Here is a 20,664-nt window from a genome sequence, read left to right as displayed (position 1 = left end):
AGTGGACAGGGTCCTCAGGGCTCAGAGTTGCTAGGGGAGTAAGAACCCCCCACTGCAGGAGGTCTGTTTTCTAAGTCCAGATCTAAGCAGTCTTAGGCTCCCCTGGTGGCGCTAGTGGTAAAGAACCCACCTGCCAATGCAGATGTAAGAAAGGTGGTTTGATTCCTGGGTTGGGAAGATTCCCTGGAGAGGGCATGACAACCCACTCCAGTATTCTTGCCTGGAGAATCCCATGGAAGAGGAGCCTGGAGGGCTACAACCCGTAGGGTCGCAAAGAGTCAGACACGACTGAAGCGACTTAGCACACGTGAACTAAGCAGTGCTGAGGCCTCAGAAAACCGACTCCAGCGCCCCAAGAAAAAAAATCCAGGTTCAGAGATAGCCAACTCCTCTTACAGAATGCTCCCCTCCAAAGGCTCATGACTGAGAAACTCTGATGACGGAGGTTGGTTCAGGAGGCTAGAGGTGCATCAACTTGCTGAGGGAGGGTCCAGACAGACAGCCTTCTAATCCTCGAGGCTTCGAGGGGCTTTAGATGAATGCAGAACTGTCTCATCTACAAGTGAGTGCCACATGTCATCAGGGTGCCCCACTGAAGGGCATCAGCTGCTCTCTGACCACTGAGAGTCCACTGAGAGCTAGGTCAGACATCACTTGCTCTGTGGGTCTTCACTAGTGCAGCTAGCATGCAGGCCTGCACTTCAGTGTAGCAGGGGCTCACAGCCCCTCTGAATGGGGCTTGAAGAGGCAGACCTGTCTGTGATACAAATATGAAAAATCTTTGAGAGTCTCTGAAGTTCAAATACTTCGTAGAATATTAACAGTTGTTACAGGCAGCAAGAACATCCCAAGAACAGCTCAAGATACTTTGCACTATTTTCAGCCCCGTTTTACAAATGAGGAAACTTGCTTTGTGTTTTAAAAAAAAGATTCCATATAGGCTTGCCCTATATGCACGGACCGCTAGAAGGACTGGCAAAAACGTTAAGTACGGCTGTCCTTAGGAACTGGGTTCGAGAGTTTTAACGCGGAGACAAGGCACTTGATGCCGAATGTCCTCGTAGATATTCATACAGTGTGCGCATCATGTTTTTTTAAATTAAAATCTCATTTAATAATCAAGGCTGTTTTCACAGCCAGAAATAGGGGCATTCAAGTTGCAGACACCTCGAAGAATGGCTTCCCGCCCCAGAGCGTCCCGACCTGAGCCTGACCGTACCAGTGAAGTATCCAAGTAGATACCGCTTTGAAACATCCTGGGTTCTCAAGGAAAAGAAAAAAAAAAAAAAAGGGCTGGGGGTGTTTTATTAAAGATCACCACCTGGCCCTGTGAGAAGTTAAAGTCTGGAAACGCTGCCCAAATTTAAGGCAGGTAAAGACGTGCCTGATCTCATTGATATAGCCCCAGCTGACCCAATACGGCTTGGCCTGGCCCACTTGAACCGGATCTCGCAGTGGACCGTACAGCCGGACAGCGCTAGAAAACCCCTGCCCGGCCCCAGGGCTGGGCCCCCACCCTGAACCCAAACCGCGAGGCCACCAGCCCCAGGCACGGACGCTCGATCCGCCTCCGCCCATTCAACGGCCACTAAGCCGCGCATCCCGGCGCACGCAGGGAGGCCAACAGCATCGCCGGCGACGTCCGAGGACCCATTGGAAACAGAGGCTCCAGCCCCGCCCCTCGTCAGCGCCCGGTGGGCGGGGCGGGCAGCTCCGGCTACCCTCCCTGGGCAGTTTAGAATTTGACGTGGGGAGTTGCTTACACTCTGGTTCCAAAGATTCGCTTTTAAATCAGATCATTTCCTGGGTACAACAGCATACCTCCTTTATTCATTACAGTATATTGAAGGTTTCCGCAAACATTTTTCCAGCTTTAAGTATAACTGACAAATTGTCTTTAAAGTGTATATGATGATTTGATAACCATATACATTATGGAATTATTACGATGAGTTCCATTAAACACTTTTTAAAACGTTGTTTTAATGACTGCATAATAAATCAATGCATGGGTATATTCAGTTGTCTCCTTTTGGGCAAGTAGGTTGTTTCCAAATTTTCACTAACATAATTACCTTAAAGTTGTTCACTCCACTTCCTCAGGATGACTACAGGGCATTACATGGAGATAAATATCTATTCCCCTGAGACTGCATTTCCCATGCAGACATTTGCTGCATCACAGATTGTGTTTCTCTTCGGGTTAAACTCTGTCCTATTCATTATCATTGCTTTTTATAGTGATGTCTCTGCCATGCATACATGTATGTGAGTTGTCCATTTGTATTCTTTGTTTTGTATTAGGCTGTTGGTGTTTCTCCATTTTCTAAAGCTTCTTTGAATAGCCTGCTGTAATTTCTACCTTGGAACCTGATCAGGTAGCATTTCTAAAGGGAACTGAATATAAAAGTTATAATAATCACATCCAGTTTCTTCACTTTAATCATTAAAGCTATTATGACCCTGAATAAAGAAGTCCTTTCAGCACTGAACACTAACCAACTTGGGTAGAACACAGAATTTTGGCTGCTTTTTCCACATATCCTGGTTCTGTGTCTACTTGGACTTTTAACAATTCTAAATACTTAATATGCTCTTTTAAACACTTAGGATCTTTGTTAGTGACAAAGTAAGATTGCAGTGGTGTTACATTTTATATGAAATCGTCCTATAAAAAGTGGTGCATCGTCTATTTTGACATCTTGTGTTGAAGCAAAGTTGATTTCAAAACGTGCATGGCCAGATTAAATTTATCCAAATGTGGTGCTCATGATAAGAGGATATATGTATTTTTAAAACATGCATGGTTTAATGGATTCTGAACTCTTTCCACAAATAAGGTGCTATTTGTTCGTATGTTTCCTATCTCCTATCATTAGCATATACACTTTTCTTGAAAACATTTTATTTGGGCACACATCTTGAAGACTGAGGACTATTTTTTGAAACTATTGAGAGTTTTGATAAACAGAACATCACTCTGAATACACTGTATGTGTAAAAATCCCTTGCTTAAAGTTGTTTCCATCCATCAATGAACATGTGAAGTTGGAATCCCCATGCACTGCTGGTGGGAATGGAAAATGGTGTGGTTGTCATAGAAAACAAGTTGGGGGTTCCTCAAAAAGTTAAATACAGAATTACCATATGGTCTAGCAATTCTACTTCTAGATACATACCCCAAAGAAATGAAAGCACGGACTCAGATTCTCGTACACCAGTATTCGTAGCAGTCACTAGCAGACCGATACTAGGAGAGCACAGAGGTGAGAGATGGTAGGGATGTGGCCAGGTAGTAGGGCTGGAATGCTGGACTTTAATGGGCAGCTCCCCCTCATGTACCCCCAGCACCTTAGAAACCACACTTCTCAGTATTCACTTTTGGATTCACACAAAACAGACATGGAACATCTAGGATGCTATTGATACTTAATCATACCCTCCCTAGTTCCCATTTGATGTTTACCTGATCTGACAGGAGACAGCTCTGTTCTGTAGTGGCGGGGGCGTGTGGCCAGCACAGAGCTAAGTTATGGAGGTTCAATCCTAGCTGTCTTGTTCTCCCTGTGTGATCTTGGGTAAGCTGGCCAACCTCCCTCTGCCTCAGTCTCCTCATTCATATAATGGGGGTAATAATACTACCCCCTCAGAGTTTTGTGAGTAGTGACTAACATCAGTAATGGGGGAATGGCGTAGTAGTGGCCCACCTTCTGTAACCATGAAGCACGCTCTGTTGTTAATTATCCTGAGACTTGACACCAGTTTGGGTGAAGTTGCTGGGAGATCTGTTTGCAGGAGGAAGTCAGGGCCCCTGGTGAGGGAGGGGAAGAGACTCCCAGTCTGGAGAGAAACTAAACTCTCAGGGCATGCACCTGGCCCTGAGGCCAACCTCCAGAAACTGGGATGACTTCTGGAAATCCTCCTGAGAAGAACAACTGTGGGATACTCCTAGTGCACCTGGAGGGAGGAAGAGCCCAGGAGTGTGTGAGGAGGGCAGGGAACCGGCAGAGTCGCATCTTTTTTTTAGCTGCAGTATAAAGCAGAGATTTTACGGTAGCTACAAATCAGAAGCTAGAAAGTAGGGCGGAACAGATGGTGGAACTGCTTATCTTGCTTTGGGCTTCACTGTGAATAGCGGCTGACCCATTTCCCCAAGGTCACAGGCTTCTGCGCTGACTGCACCCAGGCAGGGCAGGTGGGCACAGTGCCAGGGGGCAGGGAGGGCGTGTGACATGTGCCCTGTGTGGAGGAAGTGTCAGGCCATGGCAAGCTGAGCTCAGTCTTCTGCTACGCGGCCTCCAGTCTCCCTGGTCCTGGGCTCCTTCCACTAGTGACACTGTGATCATCAGGGCGAGGCCTCCCACTCTGTGATGGACTTGATGATAGTTATTTTCAATGGCTTCCATTCCTCCTGCCCTAACAACATGGAAAAGAGGCTGCTGCCTAAGGCTCCCTTGCCTGGACCCTGGCACCCGGGCCCTGCTACCCGGGTCCACACTACGTCCCAGCCGCTTCAGGCAGATGTTTTCCAGACAGGTACAGAGACAGTAAGAGAGGGCTTGTTCTAGACGAGGACCGTGCAGAGGATCTGCCTCGTTTCTGGACGTTGTCTACACTGTGCAAACTGAACCAGAAGACACAGGATGAGAGGTCGGCCCAGGATATGCTGGGCCTCTGGGACAAATGAAGACAAAGGGAAGTTCGGAGCGGCGACGTGAAGCCTCCGGAATGGGGCGGGGGCGGCCCAGGCCCCGGGATCGCCTGCGGACAGCCTAAGGCTCGCACACCCCGGGGAACGGTGGCCCGAGCGCGAAGCTCACGGGCTCTCAGAGCACACGCGGCTCCGGCTCACCTCATGGCCGCCCGCGCGCCTGCCGCCCACAGCGACCCCAGCCCCAACTCCGCCCGGTGCTGCCGGGCTAGACCTACAGATTTCTGCGGCACTTGGCGGCGCCCCGCCCCCTCCAGGTGCCAAGCCCCTCCCCACCGCCCCGCCCTCTTCCTGCGCCACGCCCCTCCTGGCCCCCTCCCACCGCCACGCCCCTATGACCCCACCCACCAGACGCTCCGCCCCATCTGGTGCCCCGCCCTCCTACTGTCCGCCCACTCGCCTGGGGCCCCGGAGGAGGGACCTGCGCGTGAGGCGCGGGTCTCCCCCACGGGGCATGTGACTTTCCCGGCCCTGCCCCCGCCCCCCTACCGCGTCGCGAGAAGCTCAGAGCCGTCGGCACAGTGTTATGCGCAGGCGCAAACCCTACTTCGCGGCGGGTGACGCAATCCTGCGCAGCCGGCAGGGCGTGCGGCGGCAGCGTGCGTCGGATCACGTAACTTTTCCAAACGGCTTCCGTCGCCTCCCGTGCTTGCGCAGGCCCTCCCCTCTACCAGCTGGGGGCGGGGCCGGGCCCGACGCGGCCAATCGGTGTCGCCCTCGCAGACCCCACCCCCGGTGCCCCGCCCCCCGTCCGTCGGGCCGCCTGTCTGTCCGTCTGTCCGTCCCCAGGCCTAGTCCTCGGAAGCGTGTCTGCGGCGGCGGCGGGGTGGCGGGTACGCGGCCAGCGGGGCGGTGGGCGGCAAGCCTGGCGCCCCCCCTCGCGCTCAGTGGCCACCCGGGGGCTGGGAAGCCGCCGAGGAGTCGGGGTCGGTTCAGCGGGCGGCGGGCTAGGGGAGAGGCGGTCACGGCCCTTACGTCCGGAGGGCGCTGAGGGGCTGGACCGGGACCGGTGAGGCCGACCTAGAGACCCGACCGCACCGGGGGCACGGAGGCCGGGTCTGGGAGGACGGGCCTGACTGGAAGGCGGTGTGCTCTGGGGGAGGCCCAAGTCAGACCCGGCCGCTCCGTGACCGTGTCAGGGGCCCCCCCGCGAAGACTGCCCCGGGGTTGCCGGGCGGCCGGCGTGGCTGCCAACCCCACGGCGGCCGGTCCAGTCTCCAGCCCAGGAGCCGCTGTGGCCGGAGGGGCTGAGGGCCCTGCTCCAGGTAGCGCAGCTGGACCCCAGCGCTGTGCCCCCGATCGCTCCAGTGCAGTAGGATGGGCGTCCGGGGGTGGAGATGCCGTGGATCGTCCGCTACTTTCCAGGAAGTTTTCTTCGTAGAAAGTAGATATTTTCTTCAATCGGTTGTTTTCAAAGTCAGACAGGGTTTGCTTTTCTAACGGTGGTGGCCATGTATTTTATCTGGTTTCCAGATCAAAGCGTTTGTGTTTTGGTCGCTAAGTCGTGTGTCCGACTCTTTTGCAACCCCGGGGACTCTAGCCGGCCAGGCTCCCCAGTCCATGGCATTTCCCAGGCGAGAATACTGGAATGAGTTGCCATTTCCTCCTCCTGATCAACGCAGCACAGCTAATTTATTGTTGCTTTAAATTCTGTTTACAGGGTCTGGGTCTGCAGGCAAATAACAGAATCACCTCGAGAAGCAAATTGTTGCTTTAACATACTTCATTAATAATATCTTTAGGGCAGCCTTATTCTTTTTTCATACAAATGTCTCTGGAGGTACACTGGGACTTCAGAAAAAATGCTAAGATGTGATATGTGACTTGAAAGTGTACGGGAGAAAAGTTGGGTTTTTTATGTCGTTAATCAGTTTATATCCTCTAAAGAACTGATATATAATCCTCACAGTTCTTATTCCTTCTGCTTCGGAGGTTGCTGCGCATGAATAATTCTTGGTTTGTGTTCAAAGGTGTTTCTGGGAAGAAGAAACATGGAGAGTGGTGCGGTCCTGCTAGAATCCAAGTCCTCCCCAATCAACCTCCTGCATGAGATGCACCAGCTCCGCCTGCTGGGTCACCTGTGTGACGTGACTGTCAGCGTGGAATACCAGGGCGTCCGGGAGGAATTCATGGCCCACAAGGCAGTGCTGGCAGCCACCAGCAAGTTTTTTAAGGAAGTGTTCCTTAACGAGAAGACTGTGGATGGTGCCAGGACTAACGTCTACTTAGACGAAGTGCAGGTAGCCGACTTTGCTTCCTTTCTTGAGTTTGTCTACACGGCCAAGGTACAGGTCGAGGAAGACCGGGTACAGCGCATGCTGGAAATGGCGGAAAAGCTGAAGTGTTTGGATTTATCCGAAACTTGTTTTCAGCTGAAGAAGCAGATGTTAGAGTCGGTACTTTTGGAGTTGCAGAATTTCTCAGAGTCTCAGGAGGCAGAAGGGAGCAGCGGCGCCCAGGTTACGGCTGCTCTCTCCCCTGAGGCCTGGGCAGGGGTGGCCCCTGATGGCCCTCTGGCCAATGGGGTTGCCAGTTCTTTGGATCCCCCAGCAGAGAGAATCAGCAATGGCCTGTTGCCAGATCTGACCCCCAGGAAGTCCAGGGAGAAGCCAGACAAGAGGAAAGAGGTGGCTAAGCCCCCCTACCCCAAGCTCAGAAGGGCCAGTGGGCGGCTGGCTGGGAGGAAGGTGTTCGTGGAAATCCCTAAAAAGAAGTACACGCGCCGACTCCGGGAGCAGCAGAAGAGTGCTGAGCAGGACATGGGGGGCTGCGGGGGCCCCCGGGATCCCAGCCCAGAAGCCCTGGAAACCGAGAAAGAAGCAATCACGAAGGACGAGGAGGACAGCGAAGCTGGGGTAGGGGCGGAGGCCGCGCCGCCCAAAGTGGGGCGAGGTGAGGAGGGGGAGGAGGAGGAGGAGGAGGGAGAGGAGGGCCCGGGTCGGCGGAGGAGCAACTTCCAGTGTACGCGCTGTGAGAAGGCCTTCCTGTACGAGAAGAGCTTCCTGAAGCACGTGCGGCTCCACCACGGCGTGGCCACCGAGGTGGTGCACCGCTGCGACACCTGCGGCCAGACCTTTGCCAACCGCTGCAACCTGAAGGGCCACCAGCGGCACGTGCACAGCAGCGAGCGCCACTTTCCGTGCGAGCTGTGCGGCAAGAAGTTCAAGAGGAAGAAGGACGTGAAGCGGCACGTGGTGCAGGTGCACGAGGGCGGCGGCGAGCGGCACCAGTGCCAGCAGTGCGGCAAGGGCCTGAGCTCCAAGACGGCGCTGCGGCTGCACGAGCGCACGCACACCGGCCACAAGCCCTACGGCTGCTCCGAGTGCCCAGCCACCTTCTCGCAGCCCTCAGCCCTCAAGACCCACCTGAGGTAGGCCTGGGTTGGGCGTGGAGGAGTGGGTGGCCGGAGTGGTCCCCTCTCCCTGGAGGGGTCACTGTTCAGTTGCTCCTTCTAGAAGTCGGGGGCTGCTTCCATTGTCTGGGTTCTCCCTGGAGACAGAGATGCAGGGATGGCGCTCTCTGGGTGGGGCCTGGGCTGATGGGGACCCTAGCCTCCCGTTCAGGCTCAAGGGCCCCTCTCCACCCCTTACAGCCCCCCCATCACCCCTGCTGAGTCGGGCCAGAGACCCCAGACCGCCTTACTTTGGGACCCCGGCCTGAGACCAGCCCGGTGGCACAGTCTCCCTGGAGACTTCAGCGGAGGGACACTTCTCTGGGTGTGGAGAGTGCCTGCCACCTGTCAGTCTGATAAGCTCCAGGGTTAGGACAGTTAGGGATTCCATGTATTGATTCTGAAGTATAGGTAGGTGATATGCAGTTTTTAAATAAATTCCCTTCTGATGCTCAGTACTTATACTTGAAATTCAGACAAAGCAGTTTTCCACTCTCCCCGAGATCTGCCCTCACCCTGGGCCAGTCTAGGGGTGGTGGGTGGGTGTTCATTGTCCTTTTCCTGCCCCAGCCCGGCTCAGGAAGGGCTCAGGAAACGTGGTGATGGTCACTCCGTTCTCACCCCGACATGCAGGGCTGACGTGTGTGCCCTGGGGACCAGCTGGCTTCATGTGTTAACAGTAAAGGACAGTAAAGGTTTTGACCACATGGTTCTTCGTCAGTCTAGGTGACTGTTCTTAATGAGGCAGTTTTATAAATACCATGTGGTGCTATTGAGTGTCTCAATCTGTGGAGGTTCGGCCTCTGCCTGTATGTGGGGCACCACTAACCACACGGCCTGTTTGGGGGGCTCTGTGTCCGGCAGGACTTGGCAGTCTTGCCTCAGGCAGAGACTGACTTGGGGCTGAGAGTCCTGGGCCTCACTACAATTCATTCCTTCACATTTGGGCTTGTGGAGCAAAGGGTTTCTGCAGGTGAGGGAGGAGCTTGGTGATGCAGTGAGCTTTGGAACACAATCTGAATTACTCTTTTATGGTTTCAGAATTCACACGGGGGAAAAACCTTTTGTCTGTGATGAATGTGGTGCAAGATTCACTCAGAACCACATGCTGATTTATCATAAAAGGTGTCACACAGGTAAATATGCTGCTGTGATTGAATATCTTTCCTGTAGGAGGGAAACTGCAGTTTATTAGTTTAGATGTTGCTGTCTGCCTGGGGTTCAGGTTAAAGCCCGGATTTGCTTCCTCATCTAGTAAGTGAGCACAAGTAAATGAATAAAATATGCCCACTGCCTCCAGTACCATGTGCCCATGGCCATGACCTTTGTGTACTGCTGGTCCTGTGTCCAAGGCATCCAGAGGTATCCTGGTGTGTCAGCCCCAAGTTCCAAGAATCTTTCTCAAAGAAACTGCTCAGAATGTGGGGAAAGCCATATGCTGTTATCTCCATTCTTGCTGTTTCTAATAACACAGCATCAGGAACAAATGGACTGTCCAGCCCCAAGAAAGTGGTTCAATAATCGGGTAAATCCACCCCGTCCCACCCAGGACCAAGCCTTTTGGCCTAAGGTCTTCTGAATGTTATGAAAAATGCCTGTGCTTGGTTGTCAACTTGAGAGATTCACAATGAAGCATACAGTGAATCCCAGCTTTCCTGAAAACCTGCAGACTTAAGAGTTATGAGGTGCTGAAATGGTGGAATTATGGGGTTCTCAGAAGTTTTGTGGTATAATTTCATCATGCAAGGGAGAACGTTTAAGCTCTCCATTCTGATTCTGCGCAGTGCTCCTGGGGTCAGAGCCCCGGGGAGTCCAGCTGTTGGGTATTGTGCTTATCACACAAGCCCAGTTTTTTAAAAGTGCCTGCATTTAAAAGTCTTTACTTCTCTGCACTGTCTTGTGAGCCTCAAGTTCAGATGGTGAGACGGGTGAGCCACTTAATGATGTGAACTACTAGACTGAAAAAGCAGAAGTGGTGTCTGATCAGAGTGGAGGAGGTGAGTCAGGTCACACTGAAGCATTCAGTTAGAATTGGTCATTTGATGGACTTGCTAATATGTTCATATTTTATTGAAGCCAGTTTTGGCATTTGAGAAATCAGGGCAAACCTAACAGAGGAGTCTGGGGTGCAGACTGCACAGCATGGAGGATGGACGCCCTCCTGGTTCTCACCTGCCCAGGTGGGCGGTCGCTGCTCCAGGACAGCCACGAGTGTTCACTACAGACTCCGCTCCCTTCCAGAAGGGCTTCTGCCAGAGACCCACCGCAGCCCTGTGGAAAATTCCAACTTTTCCAGCAGACTGTTCTTGTTTGGGAATGACTGCATTTCCAAAATGTGAGCTGGCTGGACGTGCTCTTTCATCCTGGAATCTTTCTGCGGATTTCCAGTGGGCAATTCCACCAACTTTGGGTAGCAAGCACTGTACCTGAGTAGATGTTTCCGAGTAGTTTTCACAAGAGAAGTAGCCCGCAGCCTGTCGGGGTACTTTGGAGGGTGGACCTGGTCCTCCCGCCTGTGTCATGTCTAACTCCCTGTCTCCTCTCTCTGTGTAGGTGAGAGGCCTTTCATGTGTGAAACATGTGGCAAGAGTTTTGCTTCCAAGGAGTATTTAAAACATCACAATAGGATCCATACTGGGTCCAAACCCTTTAAATGTGAAGTTTGTTTCAGGACTTTTGCTCAGCGGAATTCACTTTACCAGCATATCAAAGTCCACACAGGTATGGCTGGAGTGTCACCAGAGATGGGAGGTCAGTGTGCAAGAAAACATCCTGAAGGTTTTATTGAAAAATTATTTGGAATTTTAACTTTACATTATATGCCTTAATAGCATTTAAAAATTTCCTGAGTTTCTAGTTTCTCTGACAAACTGGAAAGGTCTTAACATGTGTACACAGATGTGGACATGTGAATGTTTTCAAACCTCCAGATTAGAACTGGGGTGACAGTGTGCATGTCTTTTTGGGACACCACACATGTGCATGGTCAGGTGTGACTAGAAAGTAGGTGAGCTGCCCGCAGCCACTGCACCAGCTGTGGGTGAGGCCACGGCCCCCGGGGCCCCTTGTGGCAGGGGGGGCGTGTGCTCCTGTGGCCCTGCTATGGCGGAGGGTGCCACCGTGCTGCCACAGAGCAGTAGGCAGCCCCTTCCCCTCCCTTCCCCTTCCCTCCATCCCTTCCCCTCAGGGGAGCGGCCATACTGCTGTGACCAGTGCGGCAAGCAGTTCACGCAGCTCAACGCCCTCCAGCGCCACCACCGGATCCACACAGGGGAGAAGCCGTTCATGTGCAACGCGTGCGGACGGGCGTTCACCGACAAGTCCACGCTGCGGCGGCACACCTCGGTGAGCCAGGCTGGCCCCAGGCGCTGCTTCCAGCTGCACGGCCCTGGATGGCGGAGTGCGCGTCCTCCTGCCCTGGGGCCCTCCATCTGGGAGGGGGGCCTGGTGCTGGCTGAGTCCATTCTGATGGGGACTGCGGTGAAGATGGGTCTGATGGGTGGCAAAGGCTGTCAGGCCCAATGACAAGTGGCTGTGAACGAGGGGTCTGTAGACCCTGGGCAGGGACACATGGGTGACCGCTGTTGTGCGCTTGCTCCGCAGATCCATGATAAGACGACTCCGTGGAAGTCCTTCCTGGTCATCGTGGACGGTTCTCCGAAGAACGGCGACGGCCACAAGACTGAGCAGCCTGATGACGAGTACGCGCCGTCCAAACTCTCCGATAAATTGCTGTCTTTTGCAGAAAATGGCCATTTTCACAACCTGGCCACCGTCCAGGGCAGCATCCCTGCCATGCATGAGGACAGCCCCGCAGACCCAGCCTGCAAGTCCGACGGCCCTGTGGGGTCCCAGGACACGCTGCTGGCCACTGCCATCAGTCAGCTTAGCGAGCTGACACCACAGACAGAGCCAGGCCCACATAGCTCTGCTCTCTGACCCACGTGGACTGGAGCAGGGTCACCTGCCTGGAGGGTTCCAGCCTGCACTTGCACGGGAGAGCTGGATGTGAGCTTTCGTCAGGGGCCAAGAAGAACTGCAGGCCAAGAAGCAGGCAAGGATGGCTTCCTCAGTTTTCTGAACTGCTACTTGCACGTCGCTATCAAGTCACTTCTCAAGCTTTCCCTTAGAAATCCTGACCCGCATGACCTCAGCCACACTTCATCAACAAACAAGGCAGTTAGCGTCGCCTCACTGACCTCTGGTGGCAGCGCCCTGATGCCCAGCAACCCTGACGCTCACAAGGCTGTGGTTATTGCTCAGCTTAGTCATGGAGCAGAGCACCAACCCTGCTCCTGGAGCTGTGCACCGCCTTGCTGCCTTAGGCTTTGTGTAGGTTTGTTTCTGATACTTTAAAGCTATTTTTCTACCAAGGGGAAAGAAAACTGGGACCACATATTTATTTTCAGCTGTTTCTTTCCTGTCAAACTGAAGCCCATCAGAGATGCTCTGGGCTCAAGAGATGAACGACAGCACTTGGCCCCCACCCTGCTTGTAGGCACGAAGCCGAACCCTTGTCAGGTAGCTGCTCATAGCACACACGCAACTAGGAAGTTGGTCATTAAAATGACTTGAAGTGAAATGTGGCCATCAGGTTTCCTTCCTAAAAACCCAATTAGGTAAAAGCTGTCCTACCAAAGACTAGCAGAAAACAGTGGAGTAGTTTTTGCAAAGAGGTGTGAAAAAAGCCAGGGGCTGAGAACACTTGAAACATAGTGTAGTTATTTTATCCATAAGCAGCAATGCGGTGGTTGTGGCAAATCTAAGAACACAAGAGTATTGGTAGTTTTGCTAGACTTTTTTGACTTCATTTCTGTGATTTTCAGAAACCCAGTGTTTTTCATTAATGCGTGAGGAGCCTGACACAGGCAAGTCACTGACACACGTTCCCCTGGGAGCATGAGCAGATTGGGCAGCAGGGACCAAGCGCCTCCGCACGCTCCTTCCTCTCTGATTAGCCTTAACAGTGGACCACAGAATGGCCAGCCTTGTCTTAAATGTGCCTGTCTCACGCTGGCCACTCTTGCCCAAGTGGCATTTGCATCCCACCCCAGCCTGGTTCTTGACCCACTGGGCAAGGGCGGTTCACCGTGTGCACAGTGCTTTGACTCACAGGTGACCCAGAACAAAAGCAAAGAATTCCTCTTCACTAGTCGTTCTTTTTCTTTTAATTTATTAAACTTGCTGTAAAAACACTCATTTTCTAAGAGAAAGGTACTGTATATTTAAGTCCAAGATGGAGACAGGTGCACGAAACGCCAGAGGAAGACCCAAGATGCTTTCTTTCCCATGAGACGCTGACGGTGCCCTGGGGGCTGACAGGCCACACGCCTGCTCCTGGGGTACTGAGTCCCACGCCTGTCTCCTGCTGTGACAGCAACACCCTCTTGTATTTACAGAACAGAAGTTATTTTCACACACATTTTCTTTCAACAGAACGAACCTGCCCGCTGATGAACTGTTTTATGGGATAAAGTCATCTTAATGAGAAGGAATTTAAATAATAGATTATTTTGTTACCTACTGGAAATAATTTTTGTCTTGAATTTGTTTTAGAGATTCTACAAAAGTTTTATGTGTTAATAAATGTTTGTTTTGTAAAAATAGTTTTGCAAGGCTGTTTATTTTCATGATTAGAATTCATGTTCTGTAGAAATCAGATTCCTGATTGAAACAGGTATTTGCATTTTCTGGTCCTTGGAGAGTCTCGCCAACCCTGTCTGCTGCACTTGTTCTGAGATGTGACCGGCCCGGCCCTGTGCACAGGCCCGGCCTCGTCATGGCCATGGTGAGTCTGCTCCACAAAGCCGCCTCTGTCTACAGTCACTTGTCTGTCTGCTTCTGGGGAGCGGAAGGGAGGGGAGGGCTGCTTCCTAAACTGCTGAGGGTGCATCTCAGGGATTTGGGGACATCTCCGTTTCTCCCCATGTGGGTGCTGTGTTGCCAGGTCAGTGTCAGCCCCAGACCCTCTGGACATGCTACCCAAGGGGGCCATTTTGCACCTTTTAGCCTTCGTGTGGAACACACTGTCAGCCCAAACTCCAGAGGTCCCTGCCTCTGCTTTTACCCAAAATTTGTTGTACAGACTTTGAAAATAAATTTGGCCAGGTGGTAAGGGAAGACCTTTCTTAAAGATGACCTTCACAGAAATGTGGTTTTGCTGAAGGCAGTCACCTAAACTGACCAATCTGAGTGTGAGTTATAATTTAAACTCTAACCTGCATGTCACGTGCCTTGCCACAGCATGGACATTTTTTGAGACCAAAAGAGTGCCTATCCCCTTAACTTGTGGTGTTCCTGTTGCTTAAGGTGAAAGGCGATTTGTCCACAGGTACCAAGGCAGGCAGGAGGGCACAGGCACAGGGCCAGCTGGCACCTAGCAACTGCCCACTTCCCTCCACCAGCAAGGGGCTATGGGACCCTCCCCGAGGCTGGCCAAACCCACCACGAAGGCTTCTGTTAGGAGACAAAGATTCTGAGAGAGGCATCTGAATGAGAAACTCCCCTTGAGGATCAACGACAGGGCAGAGCTCCTACATGGGACCACGTGTTAGACCATTCATTGTGAGCTTGCCTCGAATGGTCTTTGAGGGACCTGACCAAGGCACTGAGCACCAAGTCAACGTGGTTCCACCAAGACAGACCGACCGCTGGCCTCTGCCACCAAAGGGCTGCCCCTCCCTGAACCTTGTCGGAGCTCCCTGACCTGGCAGCAGCAAGGAGGGGAATGCAGAGCCTGCAGAGCCCTCGGCAGACCAGCAGTGGCACCAACAGACAGGACGGGTCTTCACAGAGCCCGGACAGCCATGCCCACTGCCCGGGGACACCTTCCAGAATGAGAAGCCAGCCCTGACCTGTGCAAACCAGCCAGGAAAGACGCACCACGCTGCTCATAACTGGGACTTTATTTACTGTACAGGTTCACACAAAATACATTGACTCTGTGAAGGTGGATTTATCATCCAGGGTGAGTTTTCATAATACACCCTCCCCGACAGCCCCGGGCAAGAGAGGCCCAGGCCCCCCGCAGAAGCCCTGGGAGTTGACTCTGGGCAACTGAAACACGTGATGTCAGAGGAAACAAACGCACACGCTGTGGTTACAGGGGCACTGTCACACGCGGTCACGGCTGTGCAAGGACACTGCTTCTAAATCATTCAGTAAAAAAGAAGTTCACACAAGCTAGAAAAACGCTGCCACAAAAAGCAAAGCTTTCACATAAGAAATTTTAACTTTTGACAATGAACTAAACATGACTTGCTAAAATACGAAGACTATAACCATAGTCATTATATTTTATTCATAAATAACGATTTATAAATGCTGGAAGTCATCGCTCTGAGTCACAGCACTGCCCACTCTGATGGAATGTTTCTAGGGAGGAAGCCTGGAGCTGTTCCTGGGACGTTTTCCTTCTCACTTTTATGTTCTAGTGGTCTGTTCTAGCCATTACAATTATTTTTTACTTTTTCATGTGAAGTATTAAAAACAAAAGCATCTTAACTCAGGCACTGGTCCTAGTGTTCAACACACCAACTCTGATGTGACAAAAGTGAGTGGGTCGATACAGTCCATAGGATTCTCCAGGCCACAATACTGCAGTAGGTGGCTGTCCTTTCTCCAGGGGATCTTCCCATCCCAGGGACTGAAAATGGTGCCAACAGTATTTCTCAAAACCACAGGTCTTCAGATAGGGGTCTGTCAGGGGATCAGGATAAAAAGCTAATAAACAAACGTCATTCGGTTTTTCCTTTACGTGGTCAGACCATAAGTTTCCTTAACAGTGGAAGCAGACTTTCCAGACCAGCGACAAAAGTGCAAGACTGGCAGGGAGGGTTACTGTCCCCTGGGTAGGCAGGCCTGCAGCCGGAAGACACACGCTCATCTCACCCATGTGCTTCTGACAGGCTGGGCACTGAATCACGTAGAGCAACAAAACCCCACTTCTCTAAGTGTTTTTTTCTTAAGAGGTTCTGATAGAAAGTGAAGAAGTACCAAGCAGGCTCTGTTCCAAAATGGACCATAACCAACAGCCAGCTTTCTTTTAAGGATCCCAGACCTTTGAAGGAAAGAAGGAATCCTCACTGGATACCAGGGTCCAAGGTCAGAGTACCCCATGCCTCCTGGTCCACTGCGACTGCCCTGTGGGCTGGGATAGAGCCACCACTGCCCAACCTCTCCACCAGCGCAGGCCACATAGATGACTCCACAACTACAGCCACCGAATCCTCACAGCTGCCCACAGGGCTGCTCCACGATCAGGCCTCCGCTGGTCCTTCTCAGCCTCCTTTCTGCCACTTTCTCCTCCCTCCTAGTCGGACTTGTTCCCGATCCGCAAACCTTCCTCCTAGCTCAGCCCTCAACCTGGACCCACTCTCTGTTTCTGCCCAACAGCACCTTTGAATCCCCGTTGCTGGCCATCCAAAAATTCAACACCTTTCAAATACCAGTTAACATCTGACAGGACATAGGAAATCCCATTTATCTGTCAACACTGCCATTGCCTAGCAATAAATGCACATCAAACAAATCATTTAGAAGAGATTCAGGAAACAAGAGCATGTCTAAAGCACAAGGTTATTAGCACGTAACATAAAGGGCAGGGATTAAGTTCATAGGTCAATAGCGCACATACATAAGTCAAAACAATAGGACAGAATTCAAATACACCAGATAAAACAATCCATCAGCTAAGGGCAGGTCCCCTCAGAAGCTCACTGGGGCTCTTTCCCGATGGTGCAGTAAACTGTACTGTACTCAGCCCACCAAGCCCATCGTGTCCAATTAACAGATAAAATGAATGACAGACAATTAAAAATGAAAATTAATAACATACAAGCTTAGACTGAGATAACCTCCCGGCTCTGGTGAGGATGTACACAAGGGGGCACACGGGGTGCCCTCTCAAAGTGGGAAAGTGTGTGAACATGAAAGGAAAGGGATATGCCAGTTCAAACACCTTTCTGTGAAGGTGAAGCAAGGGTCCTGCCCCAACTAGAAGTGAACACTCCCTCCAGGAAAGGAAGACACCTGTCTCTCCTATATCTCACGCACAGTGCCCTTATGAGCTCAGGTTCACCTCCACACGGCCACACATGTCAATAGGCCGTGTCAAGAAGCTCCCTCATCCCCACTGCAAGCAGCCAGCAGGCCTCGCTGACCTGAATTCTCACGTGCACATCAGCTACAGAACAATACACAAGAGCAGGGAAACGGGTCACTGGCACCATCAAAAGAATCACGAGATAACAAAAAGGATAAATAAGTCTAATGAGGAAAGCCACAAATGCATTCCGAACAACCATACTACACTAAACAAACACGTTTAGAGAATCCACCAAGGTGTAGGTTCACAGAGAACATGCAAAGCATCTATTAGAACAACTGGGTTGGTTGGGTATGCAAGTCTAAGAAAAGGGACATAAAAACGTGGCAAAATGAAACACGAGCTCTGCACATACTGAAATAACAAGGAGGAAGATTCTGAAGCAGTTCTTGGAAAACTCTGGGGACTCTGACAAGCGGGAGGCAGCCCACCACACACTCACAATACGCATAAGAGTGACCCACCCGCCCACAGCACGGTGACACACGCGGTGGCTTAAACACACACACACACATCGTCAGGCTCATGTGCAACGAAATGAAGCCGTTGTGGGCATCCCACAATGATCACTGGCCCTAACGCGAAATGAACACAGACTCGGCGGCATGCCGCAGGGACACTGCGCCTCACTTGAGGTCTCCATCCCCCTCCCCGTCCCCCTGGATGGATTTCTTGATGCGAAGCAACATGGTGGTGAGCCACTGGTCCAGGCGGGAGATGGAGTCAAACTCCTTCACCTGGTGAAGGGAAGAGAAGCAGAAAAGGGTCCACGGAAACACAGTCAAACACAGAACTACACCATACTAACTCTAAAATCATTCATTCTAGTTTACACCTTTCTTCATTAAGAGCTTTTTACATTGCTCTTATGCGAACATGCTGTGGCAAAAATCCACAGCAGCCTTTGTAACTGGACAAAGAGCACGTTTAACATGACAAAGGACATAAGACTTTGTATAAGGACAAAGGGACATGGAAAATTAATGTGGCTCCAGTCTCCAATGAACACAAAACGCAGTTGCAGAGAGAGACCAAAAGAAAAATTCCTTCGACTCATTTCCATGAGTCATTAAAGAATGGACTTTCACAGGGTGAAAACGGTTTTGTAGCAAAAGTTAAAGGGGGAAACTCGCCCTCCCACCATGGCTTCAAAGCTAGGTTGAATGAATTATTGAAGGGCACTAAGAAATTGATTCTAAACGTAAGATGGAAAAATATGGGAAAACAGGAAATTGGTGATTGTAAAAAATTTTTTTCCATTTTATGCCAAGAATATAACAAACTCTCACTGCTTTATTTTTATGTTTTAAATTTAACTGATTTAACTGATATTACTTCACACTTATTTATGGATCAGATTATTTTCCATAGAAAATATCCAAATAAATCGTAACTGTATGTGATATATATTTGCCTTGCAGCTAAAGTCAGCAGAGCTCATAGACTGTCTTAATTTTGAAGGTTGGTGAAATCTAAAAACATTTCTTTTGGAAAACAACACAGATATAGCACAATAATGTCCAAATAGATGTTTAACATTTACACAATGAAAAAGAGAAGTTGTATCTACAATGTAAACTTTCAGAGAACACACTAAATCCCAAAGGGGAACTTACTGCTTCTGTGTAAGCTTCACTGTTCTGTTCTTCATGAGCTTCTAGAAGTTTCTGGGAATATAAATACAGAAAAATTATCTTGGTTGGCTAAAAAGTTCCATCTATGAGTGAATACTTTAAACAGAGAAACAGCCTTCTTACTACACTAACTGATGCTGCCAAATGACTTACAAAAATGGGGAAGTTTTCAAATGCAAGAGGCACCCAGGTCAGGGATCCAGCCTTGTGCTAACATTTCTGATCCGCCCAATTCAGAGCATGGTGTGCACCCGAACCTAACGGCATCTGAGGCCTAGCGTGTGAGGGCAGGACTCACGGCTTCACAGGGTTAAAATGTTGCTAGATTCCAATCCCACTTACTCACTTTCAGTAATTTGCATTCTCTAGAGTCAGTGAATGCTGGAAACATTTCCTCGTATTTCTCAAGAGCAAGCTGAGGAAGAAAATGACTTGTTAACATCTGAGTCACTGAACCAGAAAATGAAGCTTTCATGTTCTATTGACATCAACACAATTTATTTACATCCTGTTTAATTGTTACACTCAACATCAAAAGCAACCTGTACTAATCAAATCTACTTATTTTAAATTTCAATTTCAGTTAAGAGTAAACTTCTAAACCAGTTTTTCTAAAAGAGGCTTCTGTGGAGAAGACCACACGAGACAGATGTCATCGTCAAACCTCCCAGGGCAGGCGTCTGCTCACGTGCACTGGACGGATGCTGTGCCCAGATGCCAGGGCCCAAACCCCAACCCTGTCCCCACCTCTGCCTCCAGCCTTCACTCTGCTTTTCACTTCTCCCTATCCTCACTCCAACTCCACTTCTGAGTTTTAAAAAAGACATGATTCTACTTTTCCTGTCTCCCCTCAGCCCCCTGATTTCTTTAAACCAAACTACTGAATAAGGTGTGGCCCCTGGGTTACTTTAAGAGCCTTGACAGCTGGGATTCCAGCGGCCGCAGGACAGCCAGGATGGGGTCAGGGATTCATCCCTGTCTTGTTTTTCATGGATACAGCGCAGTTTTGCTCTGGATGACGGCTGAGCACCCGCGTTCAGGGTGAATGAAGCACATCAGAAGCTGTGCCTCAGGGAGCCTCACCTTGGCGTTCAGCTCATCCACTATGAAGTGGCAGAGGGCAGCTTTAAAGAAGTAATCCTTTGCACTGTACTTCAACAGAGGGTTATCCATGGTGTTGGCCCCAATCTAGGCAAGAAAGTGGGATCAGAGTGAAAAGTTTGGCTCTCCTACAAAAAGCACGCTGACCCTCACCTGCTCTTTAGCAAGTGCTCTCTCTGCGTCTTATGTTAGAGAAGCTATGAAATCCATTCTTTTAACCCAAAGTCATGTACCAGAAATGTTACTAGACAGGAAACAGTATTTGAGACATAAAGTGCTGAACCTGTTAAAAGCAACTCAGAATTCCATTTCCAGGAGGATGGAATAGACTTGCTGTCTTCTGTCCCTCCCGCTAAGTACAACTAAAAGCCTTGATCCTTTTATAGAAAATTAATGTCAGCAGACTAAAACGTAGAGCGAAGAGCAGACCAGCATGGGGCACAGGGCAAACAGCAGGGAGTTGCCTACTTTTTCTTGCATAAATCCCTAACTTGGAACAGAAAATGCCAACAACCCATAAATGCCAGTGGGTGCGGCAAAGAAAAAAAAATAAAAGAGTGAGGGAACAGACAGACGTCTGCTTTCTCCAGCCAGAGGACCAGGAGAGGAGCAGTGCACAAGACAGGGAAGGCTCAGATGACACCTGCTCTGGCCCACCCCACCCACAGCAGCAAATGCCAGACAGAGACGGGACGCCTGTCCTCCTGGGACTGGCCAGAGA

The 20,664-nt window shown here is 50.6% G+C and overlaps 2 protein-coding genes across 4 annotated transcripts in view; one reads left to right on the top strand and one right to left on the bottom strand.

Moving 5' to 3' along the window:
- Positions 1-5,461: 5,461 nt before the first annotated feature.
- Positions 5,462-13,708, top strand: GZF1 (GDNF inducible zinc finger protein 1). 2 transcript variants are annotated; one of them, XM_040248864.1, is made up of 6 exons: positions 5,462-5,544; positions 6,682-8,081; positions 9,144-9,238; positions 10,656-10,823; positions 11,290-11,447; positions 11,706-13,708. In XM_040248864.1, the coding sequence occupies exons 2-6, from the start codon at positions 6,703-6,705 to the stop codon at positions 12,039-12,041; spliced, it is 2,136 nt and encodes a 711-aa protein (XP_040104798.1). In that variant the 5' UTR covers positions 5,462-5,544; positions 6,682-6,702; the 3' UTR covers positions 12,042-13,708. The 2 variants fall into 2 exon arrangements, with proteins under 2 accessions (XP_040104798.1, XP_040104799.1); XM_040248865.1 differs by lacking the exon at positions 5,462-5,544 and adding an exon at positions 5,564-5,637.
- A 1,281-nt stretch (positions 13,709-14,989) lies between these two features.
- Positions 14,990-20,664, bottom strand: part of NAPB (NSF attachment protein beta) — a 34,823-nt gene continuing 29,148 nt past the window's right edge. For both annotated transcript variants that reach the window (XM_040248866.1, XM_040248867.1), the window contains 4 exons: positions 19,926-20,030; positions 19,189-19,257; positions 18,825-18,875; positions 14,990-17,945 (listed from right to left, as the gene is read on the bottom strand). In XM_040248866.1, coding sequence (XP_040104800.1) covers positions 17,835-17,945; positions 18,825-18,875; positions 19,189-19,257; positions 19,926-20,030 — 336 coding nt within the window. In that variant the 3' untranslated portion in view covers positions 14,990-17,834. The remainder of the gene's footprint in view (positions 17,946-18,824; positions 18,876-19,188; positions 19,258-19,925; positions 20,031-20,664) is intronic.

Source organism: Oryx dammah, unplaced genomic scaffold, assembly GCF_014754425.2.
Source record: "Oryx dammah isolate SB20612 unplaced genomic scaffold, SCBI_Odam_1.1 HiC_scaffold_10, whole genome shotgun sequence".
NCBI lineage: Eukaryota > Metazoa > Chordata > Mammalia > Artiodactyla > Bovidae > Oryx > Oryx dammah.
The sequence above is the reverse complement of the archived record's forward strand: the minus strand, read 5'-3'. Positions and strand labels throughout refer to the sequence as shown.